The sequence below is a fragment of the Nycticebus coucang genome, chromosome 6, assembly GCF_027406575.1.
Source record: "Nycticebus coucang isolate mNycCou1 chromosome 6, mNycCou1.pri, whole genome shotgun sequence".
Classification (NCBI taxonomy): Eukaryota; Metazoa; Chordata; class Mammalia; order Primates; family Lorisidae; genus Nycticebus; species Nycticebus coucang.
In genome coordinates this window covers 60,233,649-60,248,765 of record NC_069785.1, presented here as the reverse complement: position 1 = coordinate 60,248,765, position 15,117 = coordinate 60,233,649, and the positions used below count along the sequence as shown (strand labels likewise).

The following is a 15,117-nucleotide window of genomic DNA, read 5'->3' as shown; positions in this document are numbered from 1 at the left end:
TTGCAGTTGTCATTATTGTTTGGCAGGCCTGGGCCATAGTCTTGGTGTATGTGTCTGGCGCCATAACCACTGTGCTACGGGCACTGAGCCGACTTCTGGCAAATTATATAGACTCTCTGGTCATTCATTTCTTCTTCTTTAAGACAGGCTGTGAATAACTCCCTATAGGCTAATTTGTGGGTTGGGATAATGTATTTGAAAGTTTAGTCATACTGGTTGGCACATTATATGAACTCAGTAAATATTATTGAATTGAAATTTCTATTGGCAAATATTAAGTCTGTCAATAACCAATTCCTGCTCTGCTTGGGCAGCTTTATTCTCCCTTTGTTTATTTTGTAGCTTTCATAAATACATTACAAATATTTTTGGCTCTAATAAGTGTTTATTTTTTTGTGTTTGCTCTTCTGCTTTACTTTTTGGAAGATTGCCTGGATGCCTGCCGGATAAACTGATTTTTAATCCCTTTTCTCTTTAGGTGAAATAGTGTACTTGATTTAAAGTGTAGTACCAAGAGAGGATGCCTGGTGCCTGTTAGAAACTCACTTACAATTCCTCCTTGTGGCCTAGAGTAGGGGCCACTGCTTCAACCTGAGTTTTCCAGGATTGAATTCTGATGTAGGGAGAAATTTCTTTGCAGAAAAATGTAATACGGTTACCATTGTTTTCCAGTAGTTGTGCAAAGATCACTGCGCCTACAGTGGTGGGGGTTGGGTGCTTTTTAAAATGCAGATTCCAGGGAACCTCCCAGGATCTATCTTCGAAGTTAAAATTTTGGAAATAGGTCCAGGAATTCTCATTTGAATCAGCTTACCTAATGGTTTTTATGTCCATTGAAATTCAGAATAGCTACTTTGCACATAATTTGAATACCATCTTGCTTCAGAACTCATCCCTAGGGTTCTCAGTTTGTTAATCCCCAGTCCTAATTGAAAGACACCGCTCACATTGTCTGCTGCGTCTGTGGTTGCATTCCAGCAGTTATATCTCCCCTAAGCACCTTCAGGAAGAATAAACAAATCAGTTTAGCAGAGTGAGGGCATGGTCCACAGCATTCCATATACCCATGAATTAACCAAAAAAAGCGCCAGTATCATTTTAAAAGTGTCCAGACACTTTCGAAAGTTCACACATACTGCAGAACTATACGGTATTGGCAAGATAGTAAAACATGTGACTGAAGATAGGGGAACCAATAGGCATGTGAGCAAAGCTCTGCTTTGATTATATTTCTCAGAAAGGAGCTGTAACTCACACAGTGCCACTGTAAAGTAATAAGACTTATTTCTGAGCTACACTTCGTAAACAAGTCACGGCAGACTGCAGTCCTATCCCACTCCCAGTCCGTTTGTATTTAATTACATTCTCCTTTACTCCTGCTTCTCCATGATCATTTTGATTCCTTATTGTGTGCCAGGCATTGGTGTATAAGGACGCCCTTAAGTCACTCCATGTTTTATTTGATACCACCATGATACCACCACGGCCCACCAAGCATAGAGCCGATCTTGGGCAGACCCCCAGCGTCCTTCGTAAACTTACTCCCCTCTCTCTCCTCTGTTTCTTCCGTACAGCAGCCTTAGTCCCCAGTTTTGTAGGGTTAGTACAGCTCCAAGGCCATTAGGTCCCCCCTGCAGAGTTTATTCAAGGGAGTCCAGGAAATCAGTTGAAGAATTTGTTGGGAATTTTATCCTCCAGGCCTAATGGTAAAACTTTCTTTAAAATTTTTTTGTTGTTATTGATTTAGTTCCGCTTATCTGTTTAAAGCAATATTCCTTAGGGAAAGTCCAAGGTTAAGTTCAGTCATAACTTTTAATTTCTGAACTTGGAAATGAACCACCATTTCCCACTCCAACTCTTTTCCTTTCCCCTAAGATCTCAGTATAAACGTCCTTCACCTGTGGCAGACTGTTTAAATGATGTTTATTTATTCACCATTCTGAAAGTAATCATCAAATACGTGAATCAACATGGTTTGTCAATTAAGAGATTCTTTTTTGTTGTTGTTGTTACAATCTTTATTGAAGTTATACAAAAAGAATCCCCCCAAGGTGAAAAAATACATTATATATAAAAACACCTCCCTTTGGGAGGAAGGCTCCGTCCCCTCTTAACATGCAGTGCTTTCAGCTGTAGCTCCAGCCCCCACTGTCCCCTCCATCGCTGCCCACCTGTCAGTCTGATTCTCAGCTGCCGCCTCCATGTTTTCTGAGACTTCATTTCCACTGTGGGCAGCATCCCCACTGTCTCCATTAGGTCACACCATTGGACCAAGAAGCACCATCTGCAGGCTTTCCCCTAGCAATCATGGAGACGGAAGAGCCTCCGCTAGGAGTGAAACCTGGAGCAGAACTCAGAGCCATTCAGCTCCATGCCTGCTATGCCAGGAGTCCTTTGCATCTTCTATCTTCTCTCTAATTTCAGGTAGCAGTTCCTTCAGCTCCTCGATTTCTTTCTTCTGTTCAATAGGTGATCCTTCAGCCTCCATCTGCTCCCGTAGTACTCCCATTCTCTTCTCGATGACCTCAATAGACTTGCTGAGCTGTGCCACAGCCTCATCTGAGAGTTGATCCCACAGGCCAAGCCCAGCTGGTAGTGAGTTTCTGCAAGGAGCCTCTTGTGGGCTTCCAAGTACGGCTTCTGCAAGATCAGGCAAGCCGGAAACGCCTCCACAGCTTGGGTATCATTCTCAGATTCAACACCAACTTCTCCAAGTTTAAGATGTGCCTGTGTAGCATAAAGCTGGACTGCTTTTGTTTCTTGCCTTTTAAAAATGATCTTGGCTAAATCCAGCATATCCCAGATAAGGTTTCCAATCTCCTCCTCTTCATTTTCTTGAAGAGACTTGTTTTCAGGAACTGAATCCCTTGGTGTTTCTTCAGCCTTGTCATTTTCTTTGTCCTCCTCTTCTGAGCCTTCAGTTTCTTCACCCTCTTTCATCTGCTCCTCTCTCTCTTTGTCTCTTCATTAGCAGCTATCTTAATTTTTGTCTTCAGGTGATTTCTCAGTAGCTCCCTGGGCTACCTTGGTATCAACCCCATCTCCAGCTGCCTCAGACTCTTGTATAGATGGTTTAGTTTCCTCCTGGCTAGGAACCAGCTTTGTCCTCACCTTCTCCTCTAGTCCTAAACCATCTTTTGTTTCTGTCAGTCTTTCTGAAGAAGCCTGTGGTTCAACAGAAGTGTAATCTCCTGCAGCTGATGGCCCATTGACTGCACTATCCTCAAGAACTGTGGCCTCCTGCCCAGGCTTCTCAGCAACTTCTGATACAGCCTCTATAGCTGAGTCCTCTGTAGACTCTGTTGCCACCTCTGGTGACTTTTCAGCAGCAGGCTCTTCTTGCCCTACCAGTTGCTCAAGAACAGCCTTTCCTATGTCATTTTCAGAGGTAGCCACCTTCTCCTTTGGCTCATCCCCACCCATGTCTACTGGCTGGACTGCTGGGTCCGCGGGCACTCCTCCTACCTTCATGCAGTGCCCGGCTTTTCGTGAGTCACAACAGGCTGCTCTTCTTTTGGTTTCTCCTCCGTGCTCACAATTGCCTCTCCTGTCCCTGTCTCTCCTGCTGTCCTTTTTCTCTGCATTCTTCTTGGGCATCAGTTCCAGAAACTGATTTTTCTTCCTCAGCATCTGGGACTTCCTGTGTTGGCTTCCCAGAAATGACCTCCGTTTCATTCTCTTTCTGGTGCTGCTGCTCCCTTCGCCTCTTCAGAGGTTTCTGGTGTCGATTCGACTTTCTCCCGTAGCTCCTCTGTGGGCTCACTGATACTCAGATCTTCTCTTCCACCCCTTTCAATTTCACTCTCCTTTCTCTATCAGTTCCAGGTGTGACCAGAGACTTGTCTTCTGTTTTTGTTTTTGTTTTTTTTAATTTTTTTATTATTAAATCATAGCTGTATACATTAATATGATCTTGGGGCACCATACACTGGTTTTATAGACCGTTTGACACATTTTCATCACACTGGTTAACATGGCCTTCCTGGCATTTTCTTAGTTATCGTGTTAAGACATTTACATTCTGCATTCACTAAGTTTCACGTGTATCCCTGTAAGATGCACCGCAGGTGTAATCCCGCCCATCACCTTCCCTCCACCCATCTCCCCCTCCCTCCTCTCCCTCTCCCCCTTCCCCCTATTCTTAGGGAACAGAGTATCCAATGTACTCAGCCCTGCTATGTCTTCTGATTTTCTGGCTGCTTCTTTTTTTCCCAGGGCATCAGGAACCTGTTCTCTCGACTCTTCCCTTGCTTTTTCGTCTGTATTATTGTTATTTTCTACCAGAGATGATTCTTCTGTTTTTTTCTCCTTCCTCTTCCACATGCACACCTTCCACGGCATTTTCCAAAACACCATTCTCCATTCTTGCCGATTCCAAAAGTGATTTCCCATAGAAAAAGGCGGCTTCTACACACTCATTAGCTGTTTCGCCATACTTCCTAGCTAAAATACTGGCTGCTTCCCGGAACACATTAACAGCTGCTGGAATATCACCCATCACCAGAAGTTTCTGTCCCAATCCCAGTAGTCTCTTAGCTTCACAATACACATCCAGGCTCTCTACTTCATGTGCAGAGGTAGAAGGTACAGGAACATGTTCAACTTTGGGAAGCTGAGGCAGGAGCCCAGAAGTGTCAGGTCAGCTTGGTCAATGGAACAGGACTCCCTCTCTGTGGTCCCAGCTACTGGGGAGGCTGAGGCAAGAGAACCGTTTGAGTCCAACAGTTGGAGGTTGTTGTGAGCTGGGACGCCATGGCACACTATTAAGGGTGACAAAGTGAAATGGACAGAAACCAGCTCCGCAGCGATGGCAGCAGTGGCTGTGGGCTCTGTAGCCATCATTTCCTGAAGTGGTAAGCAAGAAGGGCAGTGGTTCTCAACTTTCCTAATGCCGCGGCCCTTTAATACAGTTCCTGTGGGTCGCAACCCACAGGTTGAGAACTGCTGAAGTAGGGGGACAGAGCCTGTGAGGAAAACAGAAAGAATATGGGACACCGAAGACTTATCCAGGGCCGGAAAATGTCATATTAGATCCATTTAGGGGATTCTTAACCTCTCTTTGGAGCTCTAGGTCTCTAACTGCAGAGTGGACACCTCTACCTGGATGTCCATCACATTCTGAAATCCAAACTCCTTAGGGAGCAGACAAGCTGATTCATGACCTGGCCCCCACTTTCCTCACCACCTTCATCTCCCACACCTGCCTCATACGCTCGCCTTACCAGACTTCTTGCAAACCCCCAAATATGATGTGCCTTTCACTTTTCTGTGACTTTGCACATGTTATTCTTTTCTGCCTGAAATGAACTTTCCTCCCTTGTTTACCCACAGAGTCCTTAGCTCGGTAATTTCTTCTACCTTCTGTGTAGATCAGTGAAATCAGGAAAGACGTTCAGGGTGGTGTGGCCATAGACATCTGTATAGATAAGTGAGAACCAGTCCACGTCTCCATCTCCAGTGACTGTGATGGTGTCTTCTTATTTAGACTTATAACCTCAAATGCTGCCTTCTTTTTGTTCCAGTCATCATCATTTATCTAATTGGCCTCTGATCTGTTCTTTATTTTCACCATCTTTTCCTTTCCTTCAAGTTCCTTTTATTTTTTTTTTTCCTATTCACTTATTCTTCCCCTTTGGGGCTCCAATTATTTTAAAACTTAATTAATTTATTGCTAACGCATTTGTAATTAAAACCATTAAATTGTACTTTAAGTAGTCAAGTAGATTGAAAATAATTTCCCTGCCAATAGTCAACAAAGAGATGTATAGGGTAATTGCTCTAAAAATGTATCATTTTTCTTATATGTATATTTATTTAATGAAGTATCTTTTTTTTTATTTTTATTTATTTTGGGGGGGGGGGTTTTGGCCGAGGCTAGGTTTGAACCCGCCACCTCCGGCATATGGGACCGGCGCCCTACTCCTTGAGCCACAGGCGCCGCCAAAGTATCATTTTCTTAATGTATATTTATTAATAGCTTTATTGAGGTATAAGTGACACGCATTAGATTTCACATACTTGAAGTTACACAACTTGAAAAGTCTTGTTTTATGTATTCATCTACCTGTGAAACCATCAACGCAGGTGGAGACTACATTCGTCCTCCTGTGCCCATTTATAACCTCTCTCATCTCTCCCTCCACCCCTTCTCCGCATTCCTAGGCCCTGATCTTATTCCTAGGCCCTGTAGATTATTTTCAATTTTTAGAATTCTTCATAAATGGAAATGTAGAATATGCTTTTTTTGTCTGGCTGTTTTTACTCGCATGATTATTTTAAGATCCGTTTGTGTTGTTACAGATATCAATAATTCATTCCTTTTTGTTGCTGAGTAGTATGACATTTATGGTTTCACAGGTTGAATATCCCTAATCTGAAAATCTGAAATCCAGAATGCTCCAAATTCTGAAACTGTGCATTTGTCAACATGGCACTCAGATTTGGGATTGTTTTTTAATATATTAGAACATTTCCATTATATTTGAGCATCCTTAATCTGGAGACTCAAAAATCTGAAATATTTCAATAAGCATTTTCTTTGAGTGTCATGTAGGCACATGATCTGTGTGTCTGTTGCTTCACCAATATCACACTATTTTGATTACTGTAGCTTTATAATAACAGGATGTTCTTTACCTTCTAGAAGAATATTAACAGCTGTGTGTGTAATCTTCAAAGATGGAGCTAATCACTGGAGAACTGAGAGAGGGACGGAGGAGAATTTGGGAAAGAGAATAGGGTGTAAGGTAGTCCTGTGAAGTGTTCTGCTGTTAGAAATACTCAAAACAGGTAGTCTGTTGCAGCATAGAGCACATTTCAGGTAAATTTTTCGGACGGAGTCTAGGTTTGATACTTCTCTCTAAAGAGGCTTTCATTCATTTGAAAGGAAACTAATCCTGTGTCTTCTAGGCTACCTCCTACTTTCTTCTCTGGAATGACATCCTTGGCAGACACTAGAGGACATGAGCAAGGAAAGCATTTGTCTAGAACATGAAAGCCAACTTGTAATTACCCATATTAATAGCAGCGGGTGAAGAATTTTCATAGGCAAATCAAATGATTACATAATCCCCCATCTCCTTTTCAGTTTGTAGTTATTTACTTTTTTTATCCATCTATTCTTTTTTCAACTTTGTAGACTACTTGGGAAATTATGCGGATTCCTCTAGAGTGAACATGTAACTTAAATATGGATTTGATGATGGCTTCTGTTGTGATTACCCTAGGGAGATAGGATCTGTTAGTACATCATGGAATGTCTGGAAAAGTCAGTAACAAGAACCTTAGTAACGAGAACCTTATTTGAGGTGGCTGCTTTCCATTTTACTTTAGCAAAAGGTCTTTAGAAAGCAAACAACTTTACTCAGATTAAAGATGGGATTAATTTCTTCTTCTTATGCAGCTAAATACAGAAGCAATGCATGTAAATATTTAATAAGTGAATAGGAAGGAGCTCTTATAAACCCAGTCCATAAACAACCTCAGTAAAGTACTGGGAAAAAAGTCTGCATTTTGCTTGGTATAGTGTTTTCTTTATTCAAACCATGATTTCATCATTAGTAAACAAGATAGTAGAGAGACCATCAAAGCAAACTACGGGAGAGTCCAGATTGATTCGTGCCAAACAAATGTTTGTAGCTAACAGCTGTATTATCACTCATTCTAATTTGCGCAGCCGGGGTTCTCCTTTCATTTCCTAAGTGAGGTAAATGTCATGTTGCATGATACAAACATCATCTCTGCTGCTTGAGTAATGTTGGGTCAGCTCTCTCCCCTTGTTTAGCCTCACCCCCACTTGGTAGGTGGAGGACATGGCCTGCTACAGTTTTAGCTATTTTTTAAAAAACAGCTAATAGGCCCTTTCCTAAGGTTGTGTGAGTCCACTAGTGAATCATTCAGCATTTTAGTCAAAAATACCCTTTCAATGTGATAAAACTGGTGGGTATACAAGTTTTAAGCTATGAGCTTTCTTTCCTTTAAAAAATTTATTAAATTAAACAGTTTTTGCCTGCTGGATGAGAGATCATGATTTATTCTGTATGCTGCGTCAAAGATTCCACAGTAGGTGTCTCTCCTGAGAACGCAAGCTGAGGATGAAGTGGATTAAGGTACCTGTCCCTTTAGGTCACCAAGTTAGTGGACACAGAATACCTTTGACTTAAATACTCTGTTTCTCCCTATCTTCCTATCAAAGCAGACCACAAAAATCAAGATTTTGATTTTTAGAATTTATCTGAAATAGACATGGAGTCTTCTGTGACAAAAGGATGGCTAAGTGTACAGAGTAATTGATCTAGAACAGCGGTTCTCAACCTGTGGGTCGCGACCCCTTCGTAACAATGAAAATACATCGTGGCCTTGGGAAGGTTAAGAACCGCTGATCTACAATACGTTGGTGGTAGGTAGTGTTTTTAACTGTCAGGATTCTAGTCATCAAGAGGGGGCCCAGTCCCCAGGAGGAGGTCTGAAGGGAGAGAGCCACACAGAGAAGCCGTGCTGGAAGGAAAGGCACCCAGGGCTGGGGGTCCTGCTCTGCTGCTCAGTGGGTGCCTATTAATAAGACATTGCTGGACCTCTCAGAGTCTTTCTGCTCCTCCAGTTACACATGGGATAATAATTCTTGCTTCCCGGGGTTGTCTTGAAGATTAAATGAAATGTTTGTGAAAACAAGTGGCACAGAACAGCTGCTCAATCAACAATAACATTAAAGTAGGCGAGTAGAACCAGCACTAAAAGGTTAAAAAGACAGTGTAAGAGAAGTGCTTTAAAGATTTTTAATCCCATGGTTTTCAACCATAGAAGCATTAGAATATTCTTGGGAATTTTTGAGAAAGACCCAGGCCTCTGTGTTCTGCTCCAAACGAAGATGATCACAATCTCTAGAGATACCAAGAGCTGTCTCATTGACACAACACATATTACTGGAAATCTTCTGAGTGTACAAACACATATTTAAAAAAATCATCAAGTAGAGTCCCTCCACTGGAAAACTCTGTCGGGGAAGACAGCTAATAACGAGCACAGTGCTGGAGGTGCGTGCAAAGCACCGTGGGGTCAGAGAAGGAACACCAAACCCATGGGGAGGTTAGGAAGGGAAAGTGAGTTCCTCAAGGAGGTGTCCAAGACTCAGGTCTGGAAAAATGAATTTATCAAGGAAGCAAGGGGAGAAAGAGCAGTGCAGGCGGACGAGACAGCTTAAACAAAGGTACTGTGGCATGTTCCAGAAGAGGCAGGTGTTTGTGTGTGGCTGGCCTTCATTAAAAGAACTGTTTAGATGCTTTGGCCCTGTTAATTTCTGGTGGAAGTCTGAAGGGGTTGATTTGGCTTTACTTCTGGATATTTCAGAAAAGACAAGAAATAGCCAATTTATTTATTTTTGCCATTTTTCATTCCATCACTGTTGGAACCAGGACACAAAACAATGAAAGTTAAGAAAGGAGAAGAGGGAAGAAACATGCAGTAAAAGCTGTCTGGGATTTAAGAAATGAAAATACACGTCAGAAAGTGGCATTTTTGACCAGTTCACTGAGATCTCTAGTGGAGATTTTTCTATTTTAAAAATGGATTCATAACTCTGAGAAGAAATTCACCCTAATATGTATAATGAAATATCTTACCTTAATGTGAGTAATTAATAAAAAGAAAAATTTTACCTAACTTTACAAACTGTTCAGCGAGCAACTGCCTTGAATACAGAGCATGAAAAGCCTTTTGTGTTCTTTTTTGTCTGTATAACAAATTATTCTCCTTGCAAAGCACCAAATTGCATTTCCCTGCTCTGCTGCATTGCCGTGAACATGATTCTGGTGCATTGTGGCTCTTCCAGGGATACTCCTGTATCAATCTTGAAGCCTATTCAAATGAGGATGGGAGGCAGAATGGATCTGTGCCAACGTTCCTGCTGAGAATTAGCCCAGTTTCATTATGTGTGTGGGATCCCCCAGTTTACTGCCCTTTCCTGTGGGGGGTGCACAGATAGCACTGATAGGCTCTCCAGGGAGTGCAAAGTTCAGAAACTCCACGAGAGCAATCCTATCACTTACTCTCCTGTAATGAGCTCTGTGCAGGGACACCAAAAAAATACCAGGTTTTTCTATCATTTGTTGCAGCTGTGGTGCTCTTGTGACAAGCTATTTCTGCCCCATAAGGCAAGGAAAAACACAGAAGAATTGCAGACAGACTCACAGAATGAGCAGGGTCCCCAGGAGTCCTATCTGTCTTTTTTTAAGTCAGATACTAAGGGACAGAAGGGCTGCTTGGCCTGTGCCTTCATTCTGCAGATGAAGGAACTGAGACCAGGGGGAGGGGAAGTGGCGTCTCCAAACTGAAGGTGCCTTGAGAACCACACCTGAGTTTGTGGTACCAGGTCTGCTGACTTCTGCGGGGCAGGCTAGAGTCCACAGATCTCAATATGGTTGCAGTTAGCCAGCTTTCAGCCCCGATGCAGGAGGTATAAGACAGGTACCTTGTGACGTCTTCTGTGAAAAGACTTCTGAAAGACATCTGAAAAAAGACGATGAATGTGAGATGTCATCTCTGCACCTTTGTTTTATTTGATCTATATTCATGTCATGTACAGGAGTTAATTTCTCAAACTGTATTTTTATCTGTTTTATCTTACGCATTGCCTAGTGCATCCAAATAGGGCTTGCTTTCATGAAGTTCATCCCTACCAACCTGACTTTTAACTATAAGAAAGACCTACGTTCCTCACAGCCTCCTTGTGCTCCCACCTTCTGGTCAGGTGGGAAGAGGTTAAAGATGACTGGTGCAGCACATGTCCCTGGGAACTGTACTCGAGTTCCATCCAAGAAGAGTTAGTCAGGCAAAGGCCTGCGTTTCACATGTGTAATTCATTCTCTTTTAAGGCATTCTAATCCCATAGATTTTGACCTTGAAAACCTTTGAATGGGATTGTATAAGTAATATTTTGGCTTGGTTTTCGTAGACTTACTGTATTGTGTAAGCAGACACGGAGCCTGTTCTCACCAGACTGTTTTTAAGCATAGTATTTTTCCTGTTAAGAACCCCCTACTTTACAGTTGCATCTGTTCTTTCTATTGCCTCTTTCGCTCTCATGATAATGATAATGAGGAGTACTTCCCATTTGGGGTCAGCTAACCTTGCTTCACTCGTGGGGAGAATTCATGAGCAGTAATATAATACTTTTTCTAAAGAGAGTTTGACCTGAAAACTGTATCATGGGAATGCATATAGTGCCTTATCCTGTAAGTAATGAAAGTTGTTCCACCCTAGCCCAGTTCTACGGGTAAGGACCACAATGGTCTGACACTGGGTTATAACAGAGTACTGCAGTTGTTGAATCTGTTGAGATCTAATATTAAATTAGGCCAGGATTTTTTCCTGTGTGTTCTGCAAAGTGGCATTTATTGAGCACCTCCTAAGTTTACCTTGGAGTCCTTTTAGCTGTGAGTTCTTTGTTGGTAGAGGGTTATGCCCAGCAGTGCACCCGGCACACAGTAGAAAGTACGTGCTGAATGGAAGAGGTTGGTGAAAACGGGTTTCTCAGGACTGTGTGTCCTGAGGCCACTCCAGATGGAAGTGGTTCTCCCACAGCCTGACAGATCCAATTCTTTCTTGAGGCTGGATGGCAACTTGACCTTCTTCCAAAGATGAAGAGGAAAGGCATTATTCATCTGAGATTTGCCTTGTGGTGTTTAGCCCAAATTTGGTTTCTAAGGAAAGGCTGGCAAAGCATTGCTGTAGGAGAAATTATTCTTGGGTATTTCATCTCTGACAATCATAGACTGAGCAAGACTTTTACATTGTATAGTTACTGTAGCCATGACAATAATCGCTGGCTGACATTCCAGTCGCATAAAATATCAACTCCTAGAATGGTCTGATGAATGTCAAGGCATAGGGCTAACACAAATACAGTGCCAGCTGGGCTGGCATTCTTTTTACCAACACCACATATTTATTCAGCATCTTACCACGTGTAAAACCCATGATTTCTGCTTGCTTGTGCTTGTTTTTTAAATGTAAATCTGAAGGCAGAATATGTTTTGTAACTGATGATTTGTGAATATTATTTGTGTCTAAAAGAGCTGATGTTCCTACAATCTTTGAAATCAGTTTGGAGTGCAGGGATAAGATCTTGGTGGTATATGGCATATATTAAGTGCTCGGTAAATATAGAAAAGATTGCTTAAAGATGGACAGAATGCTGGAAGGGAGGAAGGGAAGGAGAGAGAGTGATCCCAAACTTGGCTCTGGAGTCAGCATGCATTGACCTACAAGCTCTGCCATTAACCAGCTGGGTAATCTGGTAATAGTATTCATTAACTTCTGACTCGTAAATTTGCTCATCTCTGAAATGAGATAATCTACTTCATAGGGTTTTTGAGAGGTTTAAATGACTTAATGCATGTAAGTATCTGACATAGACTACTCAATAAAATGTCAGTTTTTTAAAGATAATGAATAATATGTTCATGAATTCCAGTGATTGCTTTCTTTGAGGAAGCACTTACCAGTTTATCTTCCTGGACTTTAAAGTGAATATATGTTAATTAATTTGGATTCCCCCAAAGCAGAGAGCCAAACTCATCAAAATTCCTCGGAAAAGCAGGCAGACCAAGGTACCCCCAGTGTTCTCAGGGGCCCCTCTGGGTGCCGGCGTGAAGTCGAGGTGGCTCTTCCCCAAATCGCCCTTCCCTCTGAGGGTCTCAGGCTTCCAGTCACAGTTTCACCCGATACTGTTCTTTTGCCAGAGCAGAAGGCCAGATTCTTTTTGTGTGTGTGTCCTCATGTTTTCTTCTTGGAGAGAGAGCAATTTAGCCTGAGAACTGGCTCTTTATTGAGCCTAGATCTTCCTGAGGAATTTACCTGCAAGTAGGAGAAATACTGGCGAGGGCAGGAAGGGCAGTCTGGCTGGCGGACCAAGTCTGCCCAGCCATCTGTAGGGCCAGATTTTAGAGTTTCCTAACACCTTGGTAAGTAACATGTTTCTGCAAATCAAGAAACCTAAATTCTCCCTCTTCCTGAGACATCGCCCCCACCCCATGGCACGGTTAGATTTTCTCCGAATGAGGGTGTATTTTCTAAAAGTTTTTACAGTGAGGCAAAATTGAAGTGAAAATACAGAAGCATTGAATCCAGCCAGGGAGTAATCTTAGAGGTGGCGGGGGAGTCAGAGCCTTTCCCCAGTGTTTTTCTGAAACAAATAGCACAGGCAGTCCTGGGGATTCAGAGCAGACCTCTCTCGGAACATCCAGCAGTCCCTCCCCATGGAACACGGAGGGGCGAGGGACCCCTGGCTTCTCACACTTGCTTAGGGTTAGTGTGTACTTACCATGTGCCAGGCTGGGTTCTACGTGGCACTGGTGATAAATCACTGAGTTTTACCTGAATTCTGAGGTAAACACTACTTTATCCCTACTTGCACAGAAGGAAACCAAGGCTCAGAGACGTTAAATAATTTCCCCCCAAGGGGAAACAGGTAGTAAGTGATAGAAATAGTAAGAAATGCAGGCAGTCTGGATCCAGAACCTTTCCCTTAGCCAGTACTCTCCACTTCTTGAGAAGTTGTTAGTCCTGCTGGAGGGTCTCAACAAGGGGCTGAAGGAACCGAAAGGACATTTACCATTTCCCTTCTTCAGGCTTTTTCAATATTTAACTGTAGTGGAATTCCAGGCCCAAGCAGCATCTTTCACCTAGTAAGACCAAGTTGCCTGCATGGCTGCCGGGCACCCGCCGCTCTGTGGGCAGGTCGGGCTCTCCAGGAGCCTTCACTGATGTGGAGTTTGGGGTGCAGGGTATTTATCTGGGGAGGCTGCTATAGGGGAGTGGGCACAAAGAGAGGTGGAACTGTGGTACAGGCTTGACACGGCCTTGGCCAAAAGCTGGGGGAGTTGTGGAACAGATGTGGTCTCAGGGCTGTCTTGCGGTGGGCTGAAAGGGCCTTCATAGCCCAGCCACCAGCAGCGAGTGGATCTGGCCTCCCCGGGAGGGCATCTCCTGGGGCGAGGGAGCACATGTCAGCTGAGGCGGACCCCGAGCTGATAGCTCTCCTCCACTGAGGAGGTGAGTTCTCCCTGAGCACAGGCTCTTAGTGGGGCACCCGAGTTTCCACTTGACACTTTCAGTCTCATCACAGATGTGAGTCTACTCACTGACAAATGCTTTCTCCCAACTCACTCTCTTGTTTCATTGGATTCCAGGGTAGAAGGCATTTGTAATATTGCATAAGTAGAGACAGAGCCTCAGCTATCTGGAACACTTTTACTGTAGCCCGAGGCAGAGGCAAAGTTATAGTATCAGTAGTCTCTTTGGACCACGTGATAAAAATCATACCTGGCAGTTTTGGAGATACATGAACAATCTGTTTTATTATTATCATATCTTTCAACTGGAGCCAGTTGGCTTTTTTCTGGAGGCGAGGGTCCAAAGCTAAAGGCCAAAGTACAGTGATGGAAATCTCTAGTTACATTTTGCTTGCCAGTTGTCTTGAGAGAAATTTTCAGAAGATTTCAGATTTAACTTTCTTTTTCTTGTTCTTTCCATCATGAAACTAAAGCAGTCCTCCAGTTCACTTTGGACATTAAACTGCTTCCTGCTAACTTGTATCTTGTCACCCAAGTTGACCACGGTGCTATACCTGTGTCACTCAGAGGCACAGTCGGCCTTTGAGCCTGTTGTTGCCCGCAGCAGGCTTTGGTCACCGACTGTCTTGCCTACAGGGTGTGCAGAAGCTCTCTCCACTTCCTTTCTTGCAGGTGGGAAAACTTATCCAGGAAGCAGCTGGAAGAAGTAATTTGAAGAGAGTAACCCTGGAACTCGGAGGGAAAAGTCCTAATATCATTTTTGCCGATGCCGATCGTAAGTCAGCCACAGCTCTCATACATGTCCCAGCACACGACCCTCTGCTGGTCTCTTGTGTGCTTCCACTTTTGAAACGAAGGACAACCAAGATCTCCTTCTGAGGAGAAAGTAGTTTAATTTGGGGGAAAGAGCACTTACCAGTGAGTGACTGAACAGAGTTGTCTAGACGTTGGTAAGCCATTCTAACTCTGCCGTTGTAGGATGGGGAAGGAGTAGTGAAGGCTTGGTCAGTGGTGTCTATAGTGCCGTGGTGTAAGGTTGAAAGAACAA

At 43.2% G+C, this 15,117-nt stretch overlaps 1 protein-coding gene and 1 pseudogene across 2 annotated transcripts in view; one reads left to right on the top strand and one right to left on the bottom strand.

Annotated features, from left to right (window-relative positions):
* The window catches only part of ALDH1A2 (aldehyde dehydrogenase 1 family member A2), a 102,398-nt gene that overhangs the window by 67,904 nt on the left and 19,377 nt on the right, over positions 1–15,117 (top strand). For both annotated transcript variants that reach the window (XM_053593608.1, XM_053593609.1), the window contains one exon: positions 14,742–14,844. In XM_053593608.1, coding sequence (XP_053449583.1) covers positions 14,742–14,844 — 103 coding nt within the window. The remainder of the gene's footprint in view (positions 1–14,741; positions 14,845–15,117) is intronic.
* Positions 2,111–4,839, bottom strand: LOC128587458 (nuclear autoantigenic sperm protein-like; annotated as a pseudogene).